The 25,297-nt window shown below is 46.1% G+C and overlaps 9 protein-coding genes across 9 annotated transcripts; 5 read left to right on the top strand and 4 right to left on the bottom strand.

The window, feature by feature from the left end:
- Positions 1 to 32: 32 nt before the first annotated feature.
- BT62DRAFT_999371 (uncharacterized protein) lies at positions 33 to 1,142 on the top strand (the record flags this gene model as incomplete). Its single annotated transcript, XM_043190802.1, has 5 exons — positions 33 to 202; positions 404 to 504; positions 554 to 696; positions 750 to 908; positions 1,080 to 1,142. The coding sequence occupies 5 exons, from the start codon at positions 33 to 35 to the stop codon at positions 1,140 to 1,142; spliced, it is 636 nt and encodes a 211-aa protein (XP_043045198.1).
- Positions 1,143 to 1,405: 263 nt separating this feature from the next.
- On the bottom strand, positions 1,406 to 2,723 carry BT62DRAFT_925881 (uncharacterized protein). Its single transcript, XM_043184899.1, has 2 exons — positions 2,637 to 2,723; positions 1,406 to 2,583 (listed from the first exon to the last, which is right to left on the bottom strand). Exons 1-2 carry the CDS (start codon positions 2,703 to 2,705, stop codon positions 1,492 to 1,494), a joined length of 1,161 nt encoding a protein of 386 aa, XP_043045197.1. The 5' UTR covers positions 2,706 to 2,723; the 3' UTR covers positions 1,406 to 1,491.
- Positions 2,724 to 5,546: 2,823 nt separating this feature from the next.
- Positions 5,547 to 5,738, top strand: BT62DRAFT_881729 (uncharacterized protein; the record flags this gene model as incomplete). Its single annotated transcript, XM_043182680.1, has 1 exon — positions 5,547 to 5,738. A coding segment is annotated over one exon (192 nt), but the record flags the coding sequence as incomplete, so codon positions are not given.
- Positions 5,739 to 8,793: 3,055 nt separating this feature from the next.
- Positions 8,794 to 9,841, top strand: BT62DRAFT_940685 (NAD(P)-binding protein). Its single transcript, XM_043187765.1, has 4 exons — positions 8,794 to 8,959; positions 9,012 to 9,148; positions 9,199 to 9,630; positions 9,686 to 9,841. Exons 1-4 carry the CDS (start codon positions 8,808 to 8,810, stop codon positions 9,721 to 9,723), a joined length of 759 nt encoding a protein of 252 aa, XP_043045195.1. The 5' UTR covers positions 8,794 to 8,807; the 3' UTR covers positions 9,724 to 9,841.
- Positions 9,842 to 18,277: 8,436 nt separating this feature from the next.
- On the bottom strand, positions 18,278 to 18,597 carry BT62DRAFT_999365 (uncharacterized protein; the record flags this gene model as incomplete). Its single annotated transcript, XM_043190801.1, has 3 exons — positions 18,278 to 18,397; positions 18,453 to 18,466; positions 18,522 to 18,597. 3 exons carry the CDS (start codon positions 18,595 to 18,597, stop codon positions 18,278 to 18,280), a joined length of 210 nt encoding a protein of 69 aa, XP_043045194.1.
- Positions 18,598 to 18,792: 195 nt separating this feature from the next.
- On the top strand, positions 18,793 to 20,105 carry BT62DRAFT_990177 (uncharacterized protein). Its single transcript, XM_043190208.1, has 2 exons — positions 18,793 to 18,879; positions 18,953 to 20,105. The coding sequence occupies exons 1-2, from the start codon at positions 18,811 to 18,813 to the stop codon at positions 20,054 to 20,056; spliced, it is 1,173 nt and encodes a 390-aa protein (XP_043045193.1). The 5' UTR covers positions 18,793 to 18,810; the 3' UTR covers positions 20,057 to 20,105.
- Positions 20,106 to 20,136: 31 nt separating this feature from the next.
- On the bottom strand, positions 20,137 to 20,570 carry BT62DRAFT_999363 (uncharacterized protein; the record flags this gene model as incomplete). Its single annotated transcript, XM_043190800.1, has 2 exons — positions 20,137 to 20,439; positions 20,490 to 20,570. The coding sequence occupies 2 exons, from the start codon at positions 20,568 to 20,570 to the stop codon at positions 20,137 to 20,139; spliced, it is 384 nt and encodes a 127-aa protein (XP_043045192.1).
- Positions 20,571 to 21,468: 898 nt separating this feature from the next.
- Positions 21,469 to 23,749, top strand: BT62DRAFT_990176 (uncharacterized protein; the record flags this gene model as incomplete). Its single annotated transcript, XM_043190207.1, is given in 11 exon segments — positions 21,469 to 21,486; positions 21,744 to 21,873; positions 21,893 to 21,975; positions 22,205 to 22,238; positions 22,481 to 22,587; positions 22,639 to 22,681; positions 22,933 to 23,006; positions 23,144 to 23,190; positions 23,231 to 23,275; positions 23,332 to 23,419; positions 23,717 to 23,749. 11 exon segments carry the CDS (start codon positions 21,469 to 21,471, stop codon positions 23,747 to 23,749), a joined length of 702 nt encoding a protein of 233 aa, XP_043045191.1.
- Positions 23,750 to 24,015: 266 nt separating this feature from the next.
- On the bottom strand, positions 24,016 to 25,155 carry BT62DRAFT_915553 (uncharacterized protein; the record flags this gene model as incomplete). Its single annotated transcript, XM_043183945.1, has 1 exon — positions 24,016 to 25,155. The coding sequence occupies one exon, from the start codon at positions 25,153 to 25,155 to the stop codon at positions 24,016 to 24,018; it is 1,140 nt and encodes a 379-aa protein (XP_043045190.1).
- Between the last annotated feature and the right edge of the window lie 142 nt (positions 25,156 to 25,297).

Genomic DNA, 25,297 nt, shown 5'->3' with positions numbered 1-25,297 from the left:
GGAGGCCAGAGGACCATAAAAAACGTAATCCCATGTCTTTCTCTTTCTCCCCAGATGTTCTCATTGCTTTTTCAGAGAAACTTCAATCCCCGCTGACAGAACTGCACACTATCTTGGAGTGCTTTCCAAACGGGTTGTCGCTGGACCTCATCATCGGCCCTTTCCACGACGATGATCCATGTAATCCCGCACTACGTGTGTGGTACTGAGTGGTAACGGAGCGTGCTCCTCAAGCCTGGATATCTTCTCGAAGCTCTGGCTGGGGCTGATGAACAATCGCTGCACTGCCATCAAGTTTACCTTCTTCTGTTATCTTATCAGATTTTGCGGAATCTTTTTCCATATGCCAGTGCTGACGCGTGCTTCTGTGCCGCGCTCTGCGGCACAATTCACCAACCATCAGGCTTGCACTGAACACGTCGCCCACATGCGCTGAAGTTTCCGGTGTGCTGTACCATCGACAACGTGAACAAAAGGTAGACGTAGCCGTATATGGACTTTTCGGTATGTTTTTCTAACTCCAACTCTTTTTTTCGTACGGTATCTACCGGAGATCTGTGTAGCAGTTCGCGGCTCACATCACTACTCATCGAGTCGTCGGCACTCCACGCACTCTCTCTTCTCATCCTCCTCATTTATCTCGTGCATGATGACTTGACGAGCCTCCATCCGCAAGTGATACTTTCCTCCATCACCGTATGTTCATTTCGCTCTCTTTCATTTCCTTCCCGAGATTGATATGTTTAAAGGGAATCGCCCCGACACTCATTGTCGCAAGAGTTGCTTCCGGACAGGCACGTCTGGAGGACCCCCGCCAGTCAGTGACAACCCGGGGATCTTCAGTTTACTCGCGTACGGCCCGTACCTCACTACACACAAGCCCATTAGATCCAGAGAGGTCGTATCAGGTACCGCCGCAGACGATAAAAATGACAATACAGTCAAGTTGATGGCTCAGAGTCACGTTGTTGTGTGCCACCACACTTTCCAGACCCCAAAAAAGCACGCCTTGTATTTTTAACCTGATCTAAAGGGTTTCTTTGACTACATACAACAGCTCGGTGCCAGTATAAATTTAGATGACGCTGGAAACCCTCGACGGGGCCAAAATGCCGTTGTTCGCACCTCTGGCAGCACCTTGATCTATTGCACCCTCGTCGCTGCCATATCCTCTTGTCACATACTAATCTTGAGTCGTTATCTATGAAGGTAGGTACGAAGAAACTTCAAAAGTTGAAGCGTAGTCCGTTTGATTCAGTGTAGATGAAAGCAGGAAGAGGGGTGCCGGTGAGCGGTAGACTGAGGCAGGATGGATTACTTTATGTATGGGTATGTCTCCTCCAATGTTCGACGAAGGTGACGTTAAACTTATTTTATCTGGCGCTAGGATTATTTATTCTCGACATTACCGGACCTTTCCAGTTACAAAACGGTATACATTTGGGTTGTGTATCTACATCAATTCTATCTTTCGACGCAGCATGTCGCAAACTAGGAATGACCACCGTCTCCCGCGTCGATCCACGTCAAAAATCCCGAGCCCGTAAATTCAAAAACCTGAATCTCACGCTCCCCATCCAACTGACTCTCAAGCCATCCTAACCACGGAGCCCACCGCGCATCAAGCATAGAGACGATCCGCGCAGCTTCTTTGCCCCATTGCTTCTTCACCCACCACGGCCCATCCCGAGTGACGTGCTTCATCATGGCACAGTAATGTGCCAAAATGATGAGCGCACGGGGCCTCTGCTCTTCCAACAGACGAAAGAACGTATGCGACATCATACTCCACCATACACCAATGCATTTATGAAAAGAAGCTCTCCACGCTATTTCCAGGAAATGTATGGAATCCTGATAGGCGGCGCGTACCGACGCGTCATGCAGCTCCTCAACGTCCGGACCTGTGCTCAGGAGTGTCGACAAGGATAATGGGAAGTCTTCGTTGAAATTCGTCGGTACATATGGCGGTGCCATAGCACGCAGCAGCAAACGGAAATCACCATCCTGGGACTCCGTCCGGTTCTTTGCAATGTTGCGGCGGATGGCACAATGGGTGATGTACCAATCCGAGTCGCTGGAGGACAGCGGGCATAATTTGGCCAATGAGGCGAATTCATAACGCCCGACGAGACATAGTGCCATGAGGGCGGCGTTTATGTCTGCAGTCCCCTCTTCTTCAGAGTGTATGCCGATTTTCGCTTGTTGATAAAAAGTGTGGGCGGCTGCAGCATACCGAGGAAGGGACGTCGAATCGGTATGGTGCATGTGAAGAGCGGAAAACGCGAGAATGGCGTGGAGGAGATACTGGTTCTGTGGGTCAAAGGCCATTTTGGGAATGACGCTACTCCATATTCGAGACGCCTCGGGATCAGAAGAGAGTGAGTAGGAAGCAGATGTAGAGTAGTGGTGCATCAATTCAAGAATTAAGGGGTCGGATGAACTCGGGCCGGCCCATGTCGAGCGTCCATTCGAACTTGACGGTTCACGCAGCACAAGCGCTGCCGATGGACCAGTACTACTCCATACACATTCTATCCCACGTCTGGTGCAGTTCTGGCATATGGGAAGACATTCGTCACACTAGTCATATTTCAACATCACCGTCGGCGGAACGAGGCAGGCAAAGTACATACCTTGACCTTTCGATCCTTGCACGTTTTGCAGCCGCTTCTTGTCTTATTGTGAGGACGAATGGGTGCCATATTTTGAATAAATGTACCGCGAAAGCAGCTTAAAGCATTTCCAACGATCAATACCACAGCCTCAAACGCGCAGCTGCGAAGTCCGGCCCGAATACTTTTTTTGTTTCATGCGGATCCGATCATCAATCAAGATGCCTAAACTCGGCCTAACTGAAGGGCTGTGCTACGTTATTTCTCCTGGGATGCAGATTTCTCCATTCCATGTCCGCGAGACACTGCGGAAGAATCAACATGGATCCAGAAAGATTCAAGTGCACCCTCGGCGTCGGATATGTCCAGTGAACAGCGAAAGTAGTACAGAATGGACAGCCCAACAATGCCAAGCTGATCGGGGTCGTATTAGAAGGCAAGTTAAATGTATCTTCACTAAGATTAACCGTCTTTGAAGTTGCTTAGCGGAAGGTGGATCGTGCTCTGCGCTGCTATAAATACATCCACTGAACCGATGCTCTACTTACAGTCGAATGAGCATATGTGTTCGTTGTTATGAGGAAGAACTCGACTCTTCCTCCCGCTCAGTTCCCACGGCCGATTCTGAAGACGCCGAAATTAGACCGCGTTACTACGGCGGAATGCTATAGAAGATCATACTTATGTCCATCATGCTGCGGACATTGCCCTCGTCAATCTTCGAACAAAGGCAGATCAGAAGGGCTGTGTCCAACTGTATCCCTAGGGAATTGCGATAACTATGCTACATCATGTTTCAGAAAATGAAATGATGAACAGCATGGATTATTACCTTTGGAACAGGAGCTATAGTTCCCAGATATTAACAAGAGAAGTCATAAAAGGTAGGGCTTCTCGACTTTCTGCTCAACAGACAGCGGAACCTTAACCCTAGAAACATTGGGTTAATACGGGAGCTAGGCCGAATTTACGAAGTGAAAAGCGTCTTCCTCCAGTTCCCAGGCTGATAAGTGGCTGAACGAATTTATCCTCCCCGTCCCACAACCAAGTTGAACCAACCAACATGCCCGGCACTTATCTACCGACCCGACTCTTACGTGGTATTGAAAAGAACTCATCCATAGAACACAAAAGGGATCCTAGGCGCTTGAATTAAACCTATGGAGTGGTGCGCAAACCACGCTGCGATGGAAAGTGAGTTCTCCGAGCAGAGGAACTGAGCTCTTGTCTCTGAGTCCATGGTCACGGTCAGTGCACGTAGAAGATTTGAAGATATGGTGGTTTGTATTGGTCCAGTATACAGATATCCGATCTAAAACGATCTATGGTGAGTTCGGAGAAGCTCATTACGCGAAAGGGTATCAACATGCAGAGAATTACACCATACGAAGCTGGTGCCACCCTCGATGAGTTCCTCAAGGTATGCCATTCTGCATCCAAGAAGTGAGACGTATAATCATCCGAAATGAAGGAGTAACTGACCCGAAAACGAGATATTGTCGTCGCAAATCCTTTGGTTAGAACAGGTCATCAAGGCGGGTGCGAGCGAGTCTATACACCTTCGCGTAGAGTAGATATATGCGAGATCGTCGAGGACAAAGATGGTGGTCTAGCCGAGTTGTTTCACGTTATCTGGGAAATAAGCCTTCTGCAGCGCCTAAGCACATAGAAGGGACGTATCCGAAATCACAAGGGCTCATCATCCTCAGATCTGCCTGGGGAAACCGTCCCATCCCTGCTCCTTCATCTCCTAGATAAATTGCGACCTCACTCGTACGAGGCCGGGGCGGCGACAACTAGCTTGTGCAAAGGATTACTAGAAAACAAGGGAAAACTCAATAAGCGTTGACGAGACATGGATTTCTTAACGCTCACCAGCAGTGCCTTTCCTGAGCCATCCATCTTCTTAAGGCAGGGCTGTTAATTTCGGCATAAAGAGTCGTGTCAAAGTTGAGGTAGACTTCGATTTAATACGAAGCAAAAATAGCGCCTCCAAAAAAAGACAGGAAAGCAAATGCTTAGAGAAGAACGGGTTGTTGAAGAGTCCATAAAACTGGGCGTATGCGGAAATGCAGTCGTCGAATACTTAGTAATACTTAGTAAGGAACTCTAGTCGGGTGGATTTTGTTTATCCGTTCGAAAGAAGAAGACGTCGGCATTGTCGAAGGCTGAGCAAAAAAAAAGACTCCGAGAATGACAAGTCTCACCAGCATCGACTAGGTCCCTTGCATCGAGGTTATCGATCAGGCGCCAGTTACGACCTCAATCGTATGCAGCACCAACTGATGGCGATGAAGAATCACTAGGCGACAGGAGATGATGTATCAATCAAATGGTGGGCGATACATACGTTTCTGCGACTCACCCGGAATCTTGAAGTACTCGGCAATCATTTCCTACCTCTGGGAGAGGCAGTGCACGTTGAAGTCCTTGTTAGATATTAACTTCAGCGAATCGGTCCACAGCTGGAGTTGTCAAATCAGGCAAGATCGATCAGTAAAGTGGGAGAGTGGTAGTAATGGTAAAAAAAAAAGGAAGAACCAAATCGGAGCCTCAATCACGGCGGAAGTACCGCAGTCTTCTCCCCGTTTAGTGAAGTTTTCAATGATGCAACGCTGCTACGCTTTCACGACACTATCATAACCATTCTGATCAACCGAAGTTGAATTGTTTGGGCCCCTTTTTTTCCTTTCATTTACCTTTACGACTGTACATTCTACCGCGACGCGGAATATCGGTGACCGATTTTTAACTCCCATGGGTCGCGGCTTCTTTTCTGGCCAAATCCACTGAACTTCGATCAGGACAGACTCTAACCTTTAATCCTCCCAGTCAAAAGATAAAAAATTTATGTCAAAACTCTAACCGGAACAATGATCACAGTGACATTACTGTCTCCATCTGCACTGTTCTCTGAGTTGAGCAGAGCTGGTGCAAGATCGTGAAGGTATACCATTTGATCAGCAATGGCTCATCTTTGGGGGAAAGCAGCTTAAATTCACACGCCGGCTGTCCAATTATAACATTACAAATGATTATACTCTACATCTTGTTCTCAAACACAAAGGCGATAAGCCAGTTATATACCTATTTACCCCTCTTCCCTTGAAAGAAACTGTGTGATTATCATTCCTCAAAGCCTGGTCGTTCTCTGCCATCTGCCTGGGTGTCACCGTGTACCTGTACCGTCCAGTGACCTTTGAATAAAACGATGCTGCCCGCAGGTACAAGTTTCTTGCGGGTCACGAAGATACTGACTTCAAGAGGGGCGGCGACTGCTAAAATACCATCACATGAACGTACCCATGAAAACTCCACTGTCCGAGGCAATAGTAAATTCATCAGGGTACGGTTTACCCTTAGGCTGTAATACAGATATGAGCCACAACATGATTAAGAAGACGCAATGTGTGCAATTGAAAAAGGTAGCTCGCGGTTTGAGTCATACTAGCGTCGCCTCTAACTTTACCTTGTCTGAATCAAACAGCACATCAACGGCGAATGGTCGATCTGATAACGGACCAAAGCTCCGTTTAGTCTAGGCAATGTAGTAAGATAATCGATGTTACTTTATTAATCTCTAACTATACCACTGCGATGTACAACGTATAAATGTCGACATCCCATCTTGTAGCGAGGAAACAAGGACGCGATCCTATCGCCTATCGAAAGACATCCGTGCAGCGGAAAATAAGTATACATCGTAGTCTTGCCATTATCAAGATAGAGCAGAGATGGAAAGGATACATCGAGCCTCGTCTCAGGTTATCTTGCTAGAGGAGAAAATAATTTAGGCAGGAGGAATATTAAGGATCCTCGATTATACCGTACCATCAAGGAAAGCGCGACCTGTATGCTTTGTGGAACAGAAGGTTGTGCCCAGTCGTCGTGTTTTCGTGTGAGCCTTTCGCCTTCCAGATTCAGGAGTGTTTCTTCCTGTCTTCGACCAACTGGGTTAAGCCACAAGTCCAATAGAAAAAAGGATTAGTGTACCTGTCAGATCTCTTCCTCTGCGTTCTCGGACATCCGACCATTGCTTGAATGAAACTTTTAAGGTGCGAGTGATTGCACAGAGCGTTGTGAGAGTACGAACCTGGAGCAGGTCTATGACAGCTACAGAAACCATGGCGAGTTTCTCAGTATATGGTATATACCGGAAGCTTCGATGAGGGCGGCAATTTGGAGAGAGGTGACGAGCGCGGGCATGGTGGTGGGTGTTTAGCAAGGTATGTGCTGTAGAGGATGGGCGCTTAGCATCGCAGCGGTCAGTAGAGGTGCAGTGAATACCTTTTCCATGTGAAGGCATACTGAGAACAGTGACATACGATAAGCGAGGAAGAACAGATGGTGTCGAAGACGGCGGACTATCGAGAGTAGCGCGTCTTTTGGTAGCGAAGCATGTAGGACGATTATGTCGGCTGTCTGACAGCTCTGTAAATCCTGGTCAGGGCCGTAGGGAGACAAGGATGGTAGTAAGTAGAATAAAAGGACCGGCGCCGGCGCACGGTGAAGTAATCAGTTCCGCTGTTTAACAACGTAGGATCAGTTCAGTAGGAACAGAGAAGCATTTTGCAAGGCCGCCAATTCCCACGCCACAGACGTGAGGTTCCGGGCCGGTCTTTCCCGGCTTCACTTTAACGCCACCATCCAAGCGCTGCAGTCACTCTGATAGGCCAGAGGGCGAACTGCATAATGGTGTGCAATCTTCGTGTAGGAGCAACTCAGACAGTAACTGATTTCTATGGTGACACCAGCATACTCGAACCTGACCGTCATCACCCCATGGTCTTTCGGTGCCCAAATGCTGTTTAATCCTCCTGTTGTAAACTAGAGCTAACCACAGTTCTTCTGCAAATCCCGGATGAATGTGATCTGGTCATGGCTGGGACAAAGTTATGGTGCGTTGCTCTGATGATGTGCTGAACACCGGTTGAGATATACGTGTCCTAGGGTTGCGTTGTTGCGAACTAAGATGCTCGAGACGTAGACTAAGAAGAAAAGAGAAGAGCGGCAAATTCCCGAATTGAAATTTCCGCCATTGAGTGGGAAAAACCTATATAATCTTCGACTGCCCTGGGTAGTTAGGAGGAACGAAACTTAAATAAGGAGAAATATAGGGTCCTGCTGCGATATCTAACCGATGGGGAAGGGGGAAGAACACGACTTGTCGCATCATAGTACGGCCGAGTCTCTTGTATACATAAGTTAGGACACTGTTAGCAAACAATAATGATCAGAGTAGGAAGCTATGTTCGTGTAGAAAGGCTTTCACATACTGAGCATCATGATGTAAGCTTCCGCTACGTGCTGTCGAACGGGATATCGGGCGGATTTCCGTATTCATCAAGGAAAACTCGTTTTTTTCCTCATGGTACTTTGGCATCAGGTCTTCTTCGATCTGAAGCCTGATTAGAAACCAAGGGTTACCTCATGAATACGACATGAGTTCTCGGTTAGCACTGAGCAGTACAACCTTGTCGCTGTTGCCATCGTCACTAGAAGAATGTGATATCGTTGGCTTCGGCCCTCATTCTCGAGTCGATAATGAGCAGAAATAGGGGCAGGATCTTGGTATCCATCTGAAATACTTCTCCAAGTATGGGACAGATGTCGGCTTTCGGTAGGATTGTTTTCTTGTGGGGCATAGTCCTTGTTTCTCGGCCAGATGCTGATATACTCTTGTCAAAAGCTAGTAGACGATTGGGCGAGGTGGAGAAATTATGGGAAAATTCTGAACGTCCATTGTGGTAAGCAAGGGGTTTGTTGTGACATACTTGAAAGCTTCCAAGTTTACATCTGACTATAACGTATACAGACACCGCCCTTCAAGAAATTAGTCACGACTCTTTTCTGGTTCTGATGCCGCAACAACGCGTCAGCGGGTTATTCTTGTGTCAAGATATCATCGTCACAGTAACTGTATCTTCATCAAGCTTTCTTTCAACTTTATGACCAGACAAGTGTAATTATTTGTCGATTAAAGTCTTCTTGTTAAAATGCTGCGAATAGTACAAACGCCAGAAAGGAGGAAGGCAATAGACACTCAGTTGTTGTTCCTCGATTCCAGTTTCACGAAATCAGGATCTAGTAACTGCGGAATTTATCCGGCCGCTCGATGATAAATCATACACTCGGCAGAACAAACGGCATGCGGCAGTAGTATATGAGGACGCGATTACAGAGATCTCTCTCATGATGGCGACAACCAACGACCAGTACAAGCGTGTTATCCTTGTTACCGGGTCCAACGATGGGATTGGCTACGAGCTTGTCAGACTCCTAGCTGAGAAAGGCCACACCGTTTATCTGGCGTCGAGGAATGAAACGTCTGGAAGAGCAGCACAGTAAGCAGGTTTCATTCGCTTTGACAGATCCGCAATCAATTTCCTCTGATAGGGCCAACTTGAAGGACCAATACAACCTCGAGGTCAAATTGGTCCAGCTCGATGTAACAGACGTTGCCTCGATCCAAGCAGCGAAGGATACCATTGAGAAAGCAGAAGGAAGATTAGATACACTCGTAAACAACGCGGGTACGCTTTGTACCTCTTCCGCCCTATCTACGCTTATTGACTCTGGACAGGTATGAGCTATATGTCAGAACCCCAAGGATCCTGCACCGTCTCAGTCGACACGCTTCGAAAGACTTTCGAGCCCAACTTTTTCGGGCTCGTCCAGACCACCCAGGCATTCGTCCCTCTCCTCCGAGCGGCACCGAAAGGCTACGCCTGCATTCTGAACGTCTCGATGGCGCTAGCATCAAACACGCGCCAAGCTGGTCCCGGACCAACATTGCACCTCGCTGCATACAACTCGAGCAAGGCTGCCATGAATTCATACTCGATTATATTGGCGAAGGATTTGGAGGCGGAAGACATCAAGGTTAACATGGTATGTCCCGGGTTTGTGACGACCAAGTTGAATGGGTATCGCCCTGGAGGCAAGAAGCCAGAGGACGGAGCGAAGGCGCTTCTGTCGTGGGCTTCGTTAGGCCCAGAAGACAAGGGAAAGACTTGTGAGTTTGTCTTAATGATGGGCAGGATATGTTGCTGATTTTGTGCCCTGAACAGGTCTGTTTTGGGGGGATGATGGACATTTCCCTTGGTAGCTTGTGTCTACTATATTTACAAGGTCTACAGAGGTCGTTCGGGTGTCAGTGGTCTGATAAATATATTATATTTCATAAATCACAAGACCTTCGTACATCTGCGGTAGATAAGATGGCCTCAGTAGGTTCCAGTCTCGCAATACTTTTCTGTTTCTCAGACTTGGGGTTTGTTCAATGTTATCATCGGACTTCCTATCAATGATTGCAGCCGTTTTCTTAGTGTTTTCAGGGAAATGGTGTCATGGTGTTATACAAGATGTGAGATATGCATTTGTCTGTTTGGTCCATCCAGGTCATCTTTACTTATTGAGAAGAAGGATTACTGCTCAATGATTCTCACCTCTATCCCCCCTATTTTGCTAAGCATGCATTGACTCTTCTTGACTCTTCTCACAGCAGCAAAACTCTTCAGTTTCACAAGGGAAGTCAATCCTGAGAATCTGATCCAAGCCATTTCTGAGGAACATAACAGGCTGGAACACAAGCAAGCCAAGTGCAGTTGTCAGTCTGGAAAGGGGAAGGACTTGGAGGAAGACAAAGCTATGTCAGTATCCTTAGGCTCTGGCAGTGGCAACAAGGGCTAGAAACTGTGCTGGGGGTGTGGAAAGGAGGGACACTTCAAGAATAAATGCCCTGAGAAGAAGTCATCAGATAGCAATGGAAAGACTTCTGAATCAAAGAGAGAAATAACCAACATGGCTGAGGAATCATCAGATTCAGACTGGAAAGCCAGTGGTGCATTTTGAGTTGGTGATGCTAGTAACATGCTATCACTGGCAACAGTCCCTGAGTCAGATGAGTCTGAAGTTGAGAGCTTGTCAGAGGACTTGGAGGATGAAGATAATAGTGCTGACTGTTTTTCAGAAGTTGATGATGAGTCATGGGATGAGCTGAGCAGTGCATTGTCCTCAGATGTTGACTGGAGTGATGTAAACTCCTTCATTGGCAAGGATTCAGATACCATATCTTGCATGCTGACTTTGGAGAGGGTATCTGCTTCTGACAAGCCAGTCACAGCTGTTATCAGTGCTGCAAACCCACCTGATGACTGAGTTCAAACTGAACTCTATGACTCTGGCTGTACATACCATATTTTCCCTTACCATGGAGATTTCAACTCATTTCAGTATAATCCACCCAAGGCATTCCAAGCTGCAAACACTCAAAAACTTTCCACAGCTGGAAAGGGCAAGATGAGTATGATGTGCCAAACAGTGCAAATGCAAGCAACCTGCAACTCACCAAGGATGTGGGCTTTCTGGAAGACTATGCAATGGCCATTTCAATGGCTGATGCTGAGGCCCTAAAACCATGCAGTTTAGCTGAAGCAAAGCATCAACCTGAGTGGCCTTTGTGGGAAGGTGAAATACAGGAAGAGCTCACAACACTGAAGGCTGCTGGGACTTGGAAAATTGTCAACAAGCCAGTTAGAGTGAACATTGTTAGTTCAAAGTGGGTCTTCTGAATCAAGAAGAATGCTGAAGGAGGCATAGTCAAGTTCAAAGCTCATCTAGTAGTGCAAGGCTTCTCAAAGATGCCTGGTGCTGATGTAGAGGATTTTGTGCCACTGTGTGCACCCATTGTCTTGCACAGAGGTCTTGGCCTGTGTCTATTACATTGTTTGCATCAATTACTTGCCTTTTGGTTTGTCTTTATCATTACTACTCTTATTATTTGTCTTACTTACTTATACCACCCATTGAACCATTAGTATATAAGTAGTTACAGTACATGAATGGCAGACATTGACCACCTCCCTCACTCTTCACAATATCATCCTCTATTCTACTGTGAAACATGTCTAAGCACCTACACTGACTATTTTGACACTTATACTCCTGTTGCCAGGCTTGCATCTATCTGGTCTATTCTCACTATGGCTGGAACACTCAATCTCAAGCTCCACCTGTTGAAGCAGCATGCCCTTCATGTTGCTCTTACCTTATATAATCGTAGCTACCAATACTGGAGATCAAAAGTCAATGCTTACCAGCTTTTGACCTTTGACTCCAGATCTGGCTTTCCCCACTGCACTATGCAACCTGCTCTCAACAGGTTATGGGCTCTGTGCCTTATTAAGCCAAGCAAATTTTTCATTCCCTCTCATAAACCATTCACTAATGTCAAAGTCTCACTCACTTTCTTAAGGGACATCACTATCCATTTGGAAGTTGCATCCACCCATCACAGGCCTCCACACACTCTCTAACCCCAATGGTCTCTTTTTTTCTCACACTATGATGAACAACTCAAATGTTGTCAACACCACCAAATGTGGCTTTCCCAACCTCCATGCTAGCAACTGAAACCACTTTGCACCTTCATTTGAGGCCTACATGTGTATCAAGAGGCTATTTGGCCACTTTGATAGCACTGAGGAGCCACCAGAGCAAGCTGACCTCAGTGAATCCACAAAGCTCAAAAAGAAGGAGATAAAAGCTTGCCTTTAAGCTCATTCATCTGCAGCAGGATACCTCTGGCTTTGCATTGATGAATCACAGCATGCTCACATCAGTCTCCTCATAGGTAAGCCCACAGCTATGTGGTCAAAACTGAAAGACATTCACCAACAGCAAAAACTAGGCACCTGCTTCAATGTCTATGATGCCTTATTCAGCATTTGGAAGGATGATGAAGAGTCTCTCTCTACTCTCATTGGATGTGTCTCACAAGCTATACAAGACATCAAAGCACTCTGCCCCAAAAAGTTCACCATCAATCAACTTGATGAAGAGCTTCAATCCATGACTCTCATCTGTGCCCTCTCATCCGATTATGACAATTTTGTGTCATCAGTCCTTCTCCTCCATTCCCTCAGTCTCAGTCTCGACAAACTTGTTGCTGTCTTCCACACCAAAGAGATGCAGTGCTGCTCTCACAATACCACTTCAGCAACATCATTCAAAGTGAGCACTGTCAGAGTCCAAGCCACTCATGTGGCATCATCTGATACCACCTGCAGCTGGTGCACCAACTCTGGACATACTGAGAAGGAGTGTTTCAGCAAAAAGAAAGCCAAGGAGCAAGCTATACAGTGTGTTCAGGAATGTTGGAATACAAAATCAGACAAGAAGGTGGGAGAGGCAAAGACAGAGAAGTCAAACATTGCAGAAGAGACTGCCAGCCAAGTGAGTATTGATCTCTTGTCCCCAGCATCATCTAACTGGAATATGGACACAGGCACTTCATCTCACATGAGCTATTGTCGAGACTGGTTTCATGTCTGGACACCACATGTGGTTCTGATTTGGTTAGCAGACAATTCAATCATCTATTCAGTAGGCATGGGGACAGTTGTGTTTGAGCCTAAAGAGAAGAATTGAGAGGTCTGTGAGGCTGTTGAGTTCCTGGATATACTGCATGTACCTGATCTTCACAATAACTTGCTTTCACCCTTCCATCTTACATGTCATGAAGAATATGAGATCAACATAGCCAGGTCATCTGTTCAGTTCTTTCAAGACAAAGCACTTTGTTTCTCAGCTACTGTCAATGATAACAACATTGGATATCTTAATGGCACCACTCACACTACAAGGCTGATAACCTCAAGTACTGCAAGCACCTGTCCACTTGATCTGACTCTATGGCATCAATGAACCTGTCACAGAAGCATAAACATTGTCCAGAACATGTATGAGGATCAGCTTGTCTTAAATATGAAGATGAACAATATGCAATGCAATCCCAACCCAATTTGCAAATCCTGTCTTATGGGCAAGCACAGGCAACATAATATTCCTCAAGGGCCCTCACTCCTTCCAACATGCCCTCTTGCAATTGTATTCTCTGATCTTAAGAAACCTATGCCAGTTGCTACACCAGAAGGTTATTGCTACTGGATCACTTTTATATGTGGTGCTCTATGTTTTTGGGCTGTTGTCTTGCTAAAGCACAAGAGCAATGCTCTGGCTGAATTTAAACACTACAAAGCCTATGCTGAAAATTTTCATGGTCTGAAGATCTTAGAGGAGCAAGATAACAGTGGAGGAGAGTATATAGATCATGAATTTGATCAGTTATGCATAGAAGAAGGGATATCAAGATGCTATACTGAGCCTGATGAGCCTCATCAAAATGGAATTGCAGAGCATGCAAATCACAATATTGCTGAAGGGGCTATTACTATGCTCTATGAAGCTTGTCTTTCTCCCTCCTTCTGGAGACTAGCAGTGCTTGCATTCATATATGTGTGCAACCATTGCCCTACAGCACCACTTTCTAAAACAACACCATACACTGGCTGGCACAAGAAGAAACCTGATGTCTTTAACTTGTGTGTCTTTGGCTGCTTAGCTTATGTCCATGTCAAAAAGAACAAGTGACAAGGTCTTTAGCCACATACCACCAAATGCATATTCATTGGATATCCATCAGGTACAAAGGCATGGAAGTGCTGGAACCCTGTAACTAAGAAGTTCATTATATCAACTCTTTCAGTGGCCTATTTTCTTCACTCTCAAATCTGTCAGATTCCCCTATGCTGTCTGATCAAGAGGGAGACCTTAACAATGATGATCTTTCACCTTCAGAAAATCCTCCAGCACTAAATCCCTCATCTCCTCTAAGCCCATCACCTTCAGTATCACTTCTTTCCCATGATGTTATGACTCTTCCTGGCTCACCATTTGATGGATCTCTCTCAGATCTAACTCCATCACTATCACCACTACCTCCAACAGACCTAGGCAAACATGAATACAGAATGTATGATGATGGCTTATATGATCTCAGCCCTGGTTATAGTTGTGGAATGTGCTGAATTGTCAATAATGATGATCATGCAAGAAATGCAGAGGATCAAGCACACACAGCCTTTATGGAAGACAAAACTATTCTCAAAGACATAGCTTTCTCCAGCCAGACAATAGAGCATTTGACAATGGAGGAAGGACTGGAAGTTGCATTTGAAAGCATGACAGAAGCAGCTTACAAGGCATCTACACATGATGGTGAACCTAAATCCTTCTGTGAAGCTATGAAATGTTCTCCAGAGGAAGCTGCAAGTTGGTATGAAGCTGCTATGCAACAGATACAGGTACTCATTGAAAATGGTATCTTTGAATTGGTGAAATGCCCTCCAAATTGAAAGGCAGTTGGGAGTTGCTGGGTATTCAGAGTGAAACACAATGCTGATGGATCAATTGAGTGCTATAAAGCAAGGCTTGTTGGAAAGGGATACTCACAATGACCTGGCTTTGATTACACTGAAACCTTCTCTCCAATGCCAAAATGGGCTGCTCTATGAGCTGTCCTGGCACTTGATGCTCTCAAGGATTTAGAGCTATAGAGTGTCAATATCTCATCAGCATTTCTCAATGGTAAGCTGACAGAAGAGGTGTATATGGAGCAGCCAGAAGGTTTTGAGGAGAAAGGAAAGGAATGGGTCTGGCACCTCTTCAAGTCTCTATATGGACTAAAGCAAGCTGGAAGAGAATGGCACAAAAAGCTACATGCAACATTGACCACTGCCATAGGTTTTGAATGGGTAAAATGCAAGCATAGTGTCTGAGTTTACAAGAGGGACAATGAACATATCATCATTCCAGTCTTTGTTGATGATATGACTATTGCCACAAAGACACCAGATGGTGTTGCAAAGGTCATCAATGATCTCAAAAAGCACTTCAAGCTTTGAGACTTGGGTCCAATGTCTTACCTCCTTGGTATTGAGATCAAGCATGACCAAGCCAACTGAACACACACTCTCTCCCAGTGCCAATACATCTTAGATATTCTGCAATGTGCAGGAATGGCTGACTGCAACTCTGTTCTGACACTTTTGGATCCAAACATAAAACTTACAGCAGATCAGTCTTCCAAAACACCAGAGAAATATGAGACAATGTGGACAATCCCATATCTGAATGTGCTTAGCTCTGTGGCCTACCTCACTATTGCTACCAGGCCCAATGTTGCCTATCCTGTGAGCATACTCTCATGATTCAGCAAAAACCCTGGCACAGCCCACTGGAAAGCTCTCAAATGGCTTTTACATTATCTGAAGGGCACAGTTGACTATTGCATTGTCTACTCTTCTGACTCTGAGTCAGATTCACCAGTCTTTGACTTCAAGACTTATTGTGATGCAGATCATGGAGGTGACAAAGATAGTGGGTGTTCCACAAGTAGCTTCATTGTCAAAATGGGTACTGGAGCCATTAGCTGGATGAGTCATCTTCAGGCATTTGTGACACTTTCAACAACAGAGGCAGAATATGTTTCAGCTGTATCTGCCAGTCAGGAAATCCTCTGGCTTCACAACTTGTTCACAGAGTTTGGCTATACATTCACCAATGCTTCAGTTCTCTATATTGACAATGAGTCTGCTCTGTCAGTTGCTCAAAACCCTGAACATCATGGCTGGGTTAAACACCTTGACCTTCAATTCTATTGGCTGTCCAATGAAGTTGAGAAGGGGCACATCCATGTGGTCCACTTATAAACTGATAATATGCCAGCTGATGCCTTGAGAAAGGGATTGGGAAGAGAGAAGCTCAGACACATGATTACCTTACTTGGACTTGTCTCAATACCTCTGTAGACATGTTCAGTTGAGGGGGAGTGTTGAAGTAGCATGCCCTCCATGTCACTCTTACCTTATATAATTGTAGCTACCAATACTGAAGATCAAAAGTCAATGCTTACCAGCTTTTGACCTTTGACTCCAGACCTGGCTTTCTCTGCTGTGCTATGCAACCTGCTCTCAACACCACCAGGTTGATATCAAGAGTACATATTTGAACAGAAAGCTCATCTATATGCATCAACCTCCTGGCTATCCTGAGCCTGGCTCTCACTCTGGGCAAGTCTGCCACCTTTGAAGACTCTGTATACTTTGAAACAGAGTGGTCATCATTGGTATCAATGCCTCATTGAGATTGTGATTGAGATGTTGGGATTCAAATGATATGATGTTGACCAAGCTGTGTTTTACAAGCATGAAGGTCAAAAACTGACTGTGGTGGCAGTACATGTCAACAACCATACAATTGCTGCATCATTATTACAACTGGTGCAAGAGGTGAAGAAGAAAATGATAAGATACATGGAATTCACAGATTTGGGTGAGTTGCATTGGATTCTCAGCATCAAGATCACACATGACTGAGAGTCATGCTCTATTTCACTTTCACAATGCTCATATATCAATGCTATCATTTGTTGCCATGGCTTTGAGGACCTCAAACCAGTCTCCACACCAATAGACACCAATGTCCATATATCTTCTTTCTCTGCACCAGCCTCTACTCAGAAAATTCCAGCCATCTAACAGGGAGTCTATTGGTCTTTTGATCTGAGTTATGCTCTGGACATGCTCTGATAGTGCATTTACCATGACAGTGGTCTTGAAATATTCAACAGCTGCTGCAGAGGCTCACTGGGCTGTAAAGCACATCTTTCACTACCTGGAGAGCACAAGAGATTACTGGTTGATATTTGGAGGAAATAGAATGGTTCTAAAGGGATTTGTGGATGCAGATAGAAGCATGACTGAGGACAGACATGCTATTACTGGATATGCTTTTCTACTGAATGGTGAAGCTGTTTTGTGGTCATCTAAAAGGCAGGAGATCATCTTGCTTTCAACCATAGAGTCTGAATATGTGGCTGCAATGCATGCATCAAAGGAGGCACTCTAGCTTTACAGCCTACTATCTCAAGTCTTCTCACCAATTATTGAGGCTACAACCTTATTATCAGACAATTGGTCTGCTATTGTACTCTCAAAGGATATAGATACTCTCTATAGGAGCTCAGACCTTGCATATACAGATCATTTGCTGAACTACTATGGGCCCATCATGAGGTTGCCAGAAATCAATGGACATGCTAGCTCACCTCACCTGAATTGCCTCATCTCCCAGTCCATACTGTACATAATGGACAATAAGCAAAAAATCAGTGAGTGGTGCTGGAGTTGGTACTCTATGGCAGCCTGAAGGCCGGTGACCATCAAGTCAAGACATAGAAGCTGAAGAATTGTTTCATTTTATTGGTGCTGAGATGGATGGTAGAAGCGCACTGACCCAGAATTTACGGGCTCCTGGAGTCTGGAACGCAAGGAGCAGTTAAATAATGGCTCGCGCCGTGGATAGCATTACGGCTACCCGTGTAGACCCACGACCACAATATTCCCATCACAGACATTGTATGTTCATATCTTTTCTTCTAACGCTAAACTGACGCGGTTTTCTTCTCTCTGCGCAGTTTTCAAGCGCTCAAGACTCACTAGGTTTGTGGAGACAGCTCCTTATATGCTTGTTGATTGGTTCAACTTGGTTGTATTACGAGGAGGAGAAATCCGATCCGCCAGTCATCAGCACGGAAACTGGAGGAAGACGCCTTTTACGTCATAAATTTGTCCTAGCTTCAGTATAAACCTGACCTAAAGTTTCTTTTGAGCAGAAAGTCGAAGTCCTACCTATTATGACTTGTATCGCTAATGTGTAGGAACTATTGCTCCTCTTCGAAAGGAAACAATCCATACTGTTCATCATTTCTTTCGCTGGTACATGTTGTAGCATAGCTACCCCAATCCCTTGCGATACAGCTAGACACAGCCCGAGAACCTTCTGATCTGCATTTCTGTACGAGGAGTGACGAGGGCAATGTCCGCAGCATGATGGACACAAATATCATGTTCTATAGCGTTCCGCCGTAGTAACGCGGTCTAATTTCCCCGTCGTCAGAATCGGCCGTGAGAACTGAACGGTAGGAATCTACACATTTAACTTGCCTTCTAATACAACCCTGATCAGCTTATTGTTGGGCTGTCCGTTTTGGAAGCCACTTACGCTGTTTACTGGACCAGAGGGTACACTTGAATCTGTCTGGATCCCTGTTGATTCTTCCCCAGTGTCTGTCGGACATGGCGTGGAGAAATCTACATTGCTGAGGGCATTCGGAAAAACTGTATTTGCAACGGCAATGTGCCTCATTGGTCAAGCCGAAATTTGCCTTTTTCGTTTAACGATCGGATCGCCATGAGAAAAAAAAGTATTCGGGACGGACTTCCGAGCGTTGAGGCTGTGGCAACTGATCGTGAGAAATACTTTAAGCTGCTTTCACCAACGTCGACACAACATGGCACCCATTCGTCCTCACCGTAAGACAAGAAGCGGCTGCAAAACGTGTAAGCAGCGCAGGGTCAAGGTATGTACTCTGAGCCATACCTTTTCAACCCCCTATCTGCCGACGGGCATGTTCAAGTGATTTGCATTTGCAGTGCGACGAAGGTCTTCCCATATGCCAGAACTGCACCAGGCGCGGGTTAGAATGTGCCTGGAGTAATACTGGTCCATCAATAGCGCTTATGCGGGGCGAACTGTCAAGTTCGAACGACGGTTCCCTCTTAACATGGGGTTCAACCAACCCGTTCATCCTTGAATTAATGCACCACTACTCTACATCTGCTTCCTTCTCACTCTCTTCCGATCCCGACGCGTCTCGAGTCTGGAGCATCAATGTTCCCAAAATGGCCTTTGACCCCCAGAACCACTGTCTCCTCCATGCCATTCTCGCGTTTTCCGCTCTACACATCCACCACGCCGATCCCACGTCCCCCCCTCGGTATGCTGCAGCCGCCCACACTTTTTATCAACAAGCGAAGATCGGCATAGACTCGGGGAAAGAGGGGACTGCGGACATAAACGCCGCCCTCATCGCATTGTCGCTCGTTGCGCGATATGAATTCGCTGCATCGGCCGGAGTACTCCCATACACGGGCGACTTGGACTGGTACATCACCATCGGCGCCATTAACCGTAACATCGAAATGCATCGGACGGAGCTGCAGGGTAATGTTCTGCGTTCGCTGCTGGGTGCTATGGCGCCGCCATCTTCACCGACGAATTTGGACGAACAGTTCCCATTATCGTTTTCGACGCTCCTGAGCACCGCTCCGGACGTTGAGGAGCTGCATGACGCGTCGGTACGCGCCGCCTATCAGGATTCGATACATTTCCTGGAAATGGCGTGGACGGCTTCGTTTAATAAATGCATAGGGGTATGGTGGCGTATGATGTCGCATACGTTCTTTCATCTGTTGGAGGAGCAGCGGCCCCGTGCGCTCATCATATTGGCGCATTACTGTGCTATGATGAAACGCGTCACGCAGGATGGGCCGTGGTGGGTGAAGAAGCAATGGGGCAATGAGGCTGCGCGGATCGTCGCTATGCTTGATGCGCGGTGGGCTCCGTGGTTAGGATGGCTCGAGACTCAGTTGGATCAGGAGCGTAATAGTAAGGTTTTTGATTCTACAGGCTTGGAATTTCTGGCCTGGCTCAGTGCGGGAGACGGAGACGGTACGACATCCTGTGTCGAAAGATAGCAATCTTTGTATATACACAACCCGAACGTATATACCATTTTGTAACTGGAAAGGTGCGGTAGTGTCGAGAATAAAGAACCCTAACGCCATCTTCGTCGAACAGATATACCCATAAATGCCTCAGCCAACCGCTCACCGGCATCCGGCATCCCTCTTCCCGCTTCCGTCTTATATTCAAGCAACGAATAGCGCCACAAGTCTTGAAGTTTCTTCGTACATTTCCTCCTCAAATAACGACCCATGATTTGACTATGACGGGAAGGTAGTGTGTGACGAGCGACATATGGCGGCAACGAGCATGCCAGAGGCGAACAAACCGGAAACTCCAGCAGCGGGCATAACAGCTGGTTGTGCTGTAGAGAATTCCTGCGTTGTTGAGTGTGCTGTAAGATAACCGAAGAAGGTAGATACTGACAAGTGAGTGAGGACGCACCAAATGATTTATCGCGTCTGGAGATGGGATTTGGGCCGAACTGTGGGAATTCAACGCTCCCATCTCTCTGCTCAGGGCCATCGCCAGTTTTGGAATCTACGCCTGACGAAGAACAAACCAAGAGACAGACAGGAAATAAGAATGCTTAGTATATGCATATCCATGTCTCGGTGCGAAGGAGCACACAAGGTTTGCTTTTCGTGCTGACCCCGTTAACATGCTCTTGACCTGAGGCATAGGTTCAACATAACCTATGCCTACTCTAAACCCAACTGGAACGTCAATGTCTTCAACGGGTCTGAGGAGCAGTCGGCCAAATACAAGCCGAACTTTTGAATCTAATAGGATGGCGGTGGCGGAAAAGAAGTCAAATAATATGAATTATGATGTATCCCAACTTTTAGTTGCCATCTTGGATTCCCTTGATGTGATGTTATCGTGATTAGTAGGGTTACTTCTACACAGCAGTATCAGTATACTGTATAAAATCTGCGCCATACCATACCTATTCTCTTTCTCTTTCAAATCTATCACTTCGTATACATAGATCGATGAGAAGCAGTTATCGTCGTCATAGTTATTTGTCTGTGATGACTGATAAGCAGGGGAAAAGCAAGAATGATAAGAGTTTCTCACCACCATACCCAACATGCTATTCTCCCTAAATTGTACACTGCCCTCATTTTAACCAAATATGCCTAGTGCCTATTGACCTGATACAAGGTTCTCTTAGGTAATTCAAACACCAATTCTCTCGTTACTTTCAGGAAGCCTTAGGTAAAAGACAAGACAGCATTAGCTTGTAAACTATCTAAAGTATTTGTATTCCTAAAGAGTATATAGCTCCTGTCATTGGAGAGATGAGACCTCTTGAAGTAACATAATATCAAGCACAAGCGAAAGATCAAAGAGCACAGATTTACCAATTTTCTTCAACATCAATCAGGTTCATGTCACACAGAATGCATTAAAAAAAACCATGTCCATTAATGAAAAGGTATAGGGACTAGCTCCTGTATAGTAAATAGTCTGAATAATAGTCCCACCTAAACAATGAAATAGGGACTGGTAAAACTCCGGAAGAATCTTCCGAGAACATCCAAATAATGCTGTTGTCCATTTGTATACATCATCCGACCGCCTAACTCCAAATTTAACTTGGTCCTCTGATTTGCGGATGTGGTCGGGACCGAATGATTGTGAGGCACTTCATTATTCCTTACATCGGCATATTTCTGTTTACCGCTCATCCAGCATACAATATCAAGCTTCTTCTCCCCGTCCGCACGGAGGGAACGACATTCCTCCACCCAGGCCGGAGCGTGTAACTCGGCGCCTCCTTCTCCTCTTTGTCACCAGAAGGAGACGTCGAACTCTGGGACGTGTCTGTTCTGTGTATCTAGACTTTGTGGAAGAGACGCGATGGGTAGGGGGAGGACGGGCGCAAGGACGAGGTATTGGTATGGTTTCTGTAATGGCGGTGCATGTGGGTGTACCAGAATGCACCACACTCACATACAGTGACGGCTTCACAGGAAAGGAACGTGTTTTTGCAGCCATAGCACAGGAATAGTGAAGAGATCATCCTGGGATATGGTGGCATCGATAATATGTGAATGATAATGTGTCTGGAATGTTGAGATTCGATAGGAGCAGCTCCAATGAGCAGGACAGTCAATATGTGTCATTTACTGTAACATCCTGAATTTATATAGGTGGGCAAATGGCTGTTCCACTTGATCAGCAGTGGTGAGTTGATTGTTTCATCTAGATTTCACTCTTAAGACATACCATGTGCTGAATACCTCATTCTGAAACTTTCCAGTTCTCAGAATGGGAATGGTCTATGATGCAGACTTAGCACTGTTGCACAAGTATTCATGATATCATTGAGATCGACAGATGTGGAACTTTTCATCAATATGTACAACAATTAAGCTTGGACTAAGAGACTATTCTGCTTGTTTGGCTTCCTCTCATTTCTTATACAGCTCACCCCCTTTGTAAATCTGAATCACATTGCCTTAACCTCTGGTATCCTTACCACTTCATCTATGCTGCCTCACACCCTGTATTACTCACTGTCTACCCCACCAATGTCATCATCAAACAGTGCTCTTCAAGTGTTTATGCTGGTACCATAATTTAGGACATTGCTGAGGAAAAAGCCAGTATCAGCTGTTTGGCAGAAGGTATTAATGATCAATGATCAATCTCTACCTTCCAGGGGGTGTATATCCTTTTCATTTGATGGTCTGACACCCAAGTCTCATGTAACAGATACAGCAGCAATTGAGTTGGAAAGAGACAAGTTCAGTCTCTGCCGACATTGGCTGCCGTTCGCTCTGTATGGAGACCACCTGGACGACGATTGTATCTGAGATATTGCTTATCTCCTTATGTTGAACCCCAAATTTCATGGCTTAAATGTAAGCTTACGCAGAAAGTGGAGGTCCCCATGACATTGAGCCTATCGTACCAGCAGTTGAGACAAAATTTGTTGTTAACCCGATGCCGGTGAGTTAATCTGTGAGAGGGGTGAAAGAATGTCTTGGCCTGTGGCTTACGGTTAATCTTTTATCATTAGCTCTTCTCGTGGACTGACGTGTGGACTCAGTCCAAGCACATGTTGCTAATCCATCCATATGCATCAGGGGCGAGACGCTGTCGGACTTGATGCGGATCTGGCGAACTGTCACATGTATGTCTTTGTTTCGTTGACTTCGATCTCTCGTCGGTAGCATGAGGTATTGGCATCTGTCTGTGCTCGAGAGCACGCGTTCTTTGTGAGTAACCTTAGTGTAAATGATAGTAATGCATATTTATATCGTCAGCTTTGTAGGTGGCGACACGTAACATGGAACACAGTTATCCCTGTTTTGGTGGAACGGCTCCGGAAGGAGATCTATGTTGATAACGTTCAACTCTTTGTAGGTGAGAAAGATGTGCATCCATTGGTCTTTATGAGACTTGTACATTCAATTCCTCATGTTCTACGCAACACCGGACTTTTCTGATTATTCTTCAACTGACAAAGTCAGTCACCAATGTTTTCTGCCTTGCATTCATAAAATCACGCTTGCCTGTGTCATTTCCCATGGTCCGCACAGATTCTCAAAGTCCTAATCAACTACTAACTCTCAGGCGGGTCGACTTTTACCACCAGATACCCAAGTAAACTCCCGTATGTTTGGTGGGGATGTCGCTACTTAATTCTTTGATTACAGTTTCTCCGTGCGCGTGAGGCCCTGAGTAAGTAGCAATTAAAGAAGGGAACTGAAGACTATAGAATGCCGGAATCTGGCTTAATCCCTAACAGGTAACCATTCGCTTCAGCTGTAGTCTCCAAATTTCCCACCTGTAGCTACGGGCAGTTTTCAAGGAATCGGGTTGTTATGGTCATTTCTTCAAGAGACACTAATGTCCCTATCTTATTTACCACACATGCTTTGATACAAGACCTTTTCATCTTCTAAATGGTATATAGTTACGATATATATTCTATCTTTCGTTATCATGGTGCAAACTAGACATGATCACCGTCCCCTGCGCTGAGCCAAGTCAGAATATCCACACCTGTAAAATCGAAAACGTGACCATCTCGCTTTTCATCCAACTGACTCTCGAGCCATCCTAACCACGGAGCCCACCGCTCATCAAGCATGGTGACGATCCGCGCAGCCTCTCTGTCCCACTGCTTCTTCATCCACCACGGGCCATCCCGAGTGACATGCTTCATCATAACACAGTAGTGCGCTAATATGACAAGCGCACGGGGTCTCTCCTCTTCCAATAAACGAAAGAACGTATGGGACATCCAATACCACCACGTGCCCATGCATCGATTGAGCGAAGCCCGCCATGCGATCTCCAGGACGTGTATCGAATCGACATAGGCGACGTGCACCGACGCGTCGCGCAGCTCCTCCACATCCGGAGCTGTGCTCAGGATCGTCGACAACGACGACGGGAACGGTTCCTCCAAGGACGTGGGTAGATTATCCGGCGCCATGGCGCCCAAGAGCGACTGAAAGACAGTGTCTTGGAGCTCGGTCCGGCGCTTTGCGATGTTACGGCGCACGGCGCAAGTGGTGATGTACCAATCCGAGTCGCCGGAGGACAGCGGGCACAATTTGGCGGATGAGGCGAATTCATAGCGTCCAACGAGAGACAGGGCAACGAGGGCGGCGTTGATGTCTGCGGAATCATCGTCCAAGTCGATTTTCGCCTGGTGATAAAATGTGCGGGCGGCTGCAGCGTACCGGGGAGGGGCCGTCGGATCCGTGTGGTGAATGTGAAGAGCGGAAATGGCGAGAATGGCGTGAAGGAGACACTGGTTCGAGGGATCAAAGGCCATTTTGGGAACGACGATGCTCCACACTCGAGACGCGTCGGGATCTGAGGAGAGTGAGTAGGAAGCGGATATAGAGTAGTGGTGCATCAATTCAAGGATTAACGAGTCGGATGAACTTGCGCCGGTCCATGTCGACAGGGAGAGTTCGTTTGAACTTGAGCTTGACTGTCCGACTAGCAATGCAGACCGTCCCCCCGCCGGCACTGGTGATTCGCGTTTGGGGACAGTATTGCTCCATACACACGCTATCCCTCGCCTCGTGCAGTTCTCGCATGTTGGATGATTTTCGTCACACTGGCCATATTTCAACATCACCGTCGTCGGAACGAGGCAGGCAAAGTACCTACCTTGACCTTTCGATCCTTGCACGTCTTGCAGCCGCTTCTTGTCTTATTGTGGGGACGAATGGGTGCCATATTTTGAATAAATGTACCGTGATAGCAGCTTAAAGCAT

Source organism: Guyanagaster necrorhizus (assembly GCF_019112545.1).
Source record: "Guyanagaster necrorhizus MCA 3950 unplaced genomic scaffold BT62scaffold_2, whole genome shotgun sequence".
Lineage (NCBI taxonomy): Eukaryota > Fungi > Basidiomycota > Agaricomycetes > Agaricales > Physalacriaceae > Guyanagaster > Guyanagaster necrorhizus.
The sequence above is the reverse complement of the archived record's forward strand: the minus strand, read 5'-3'. Positions and strand labels throughout refer to the sequence as shown.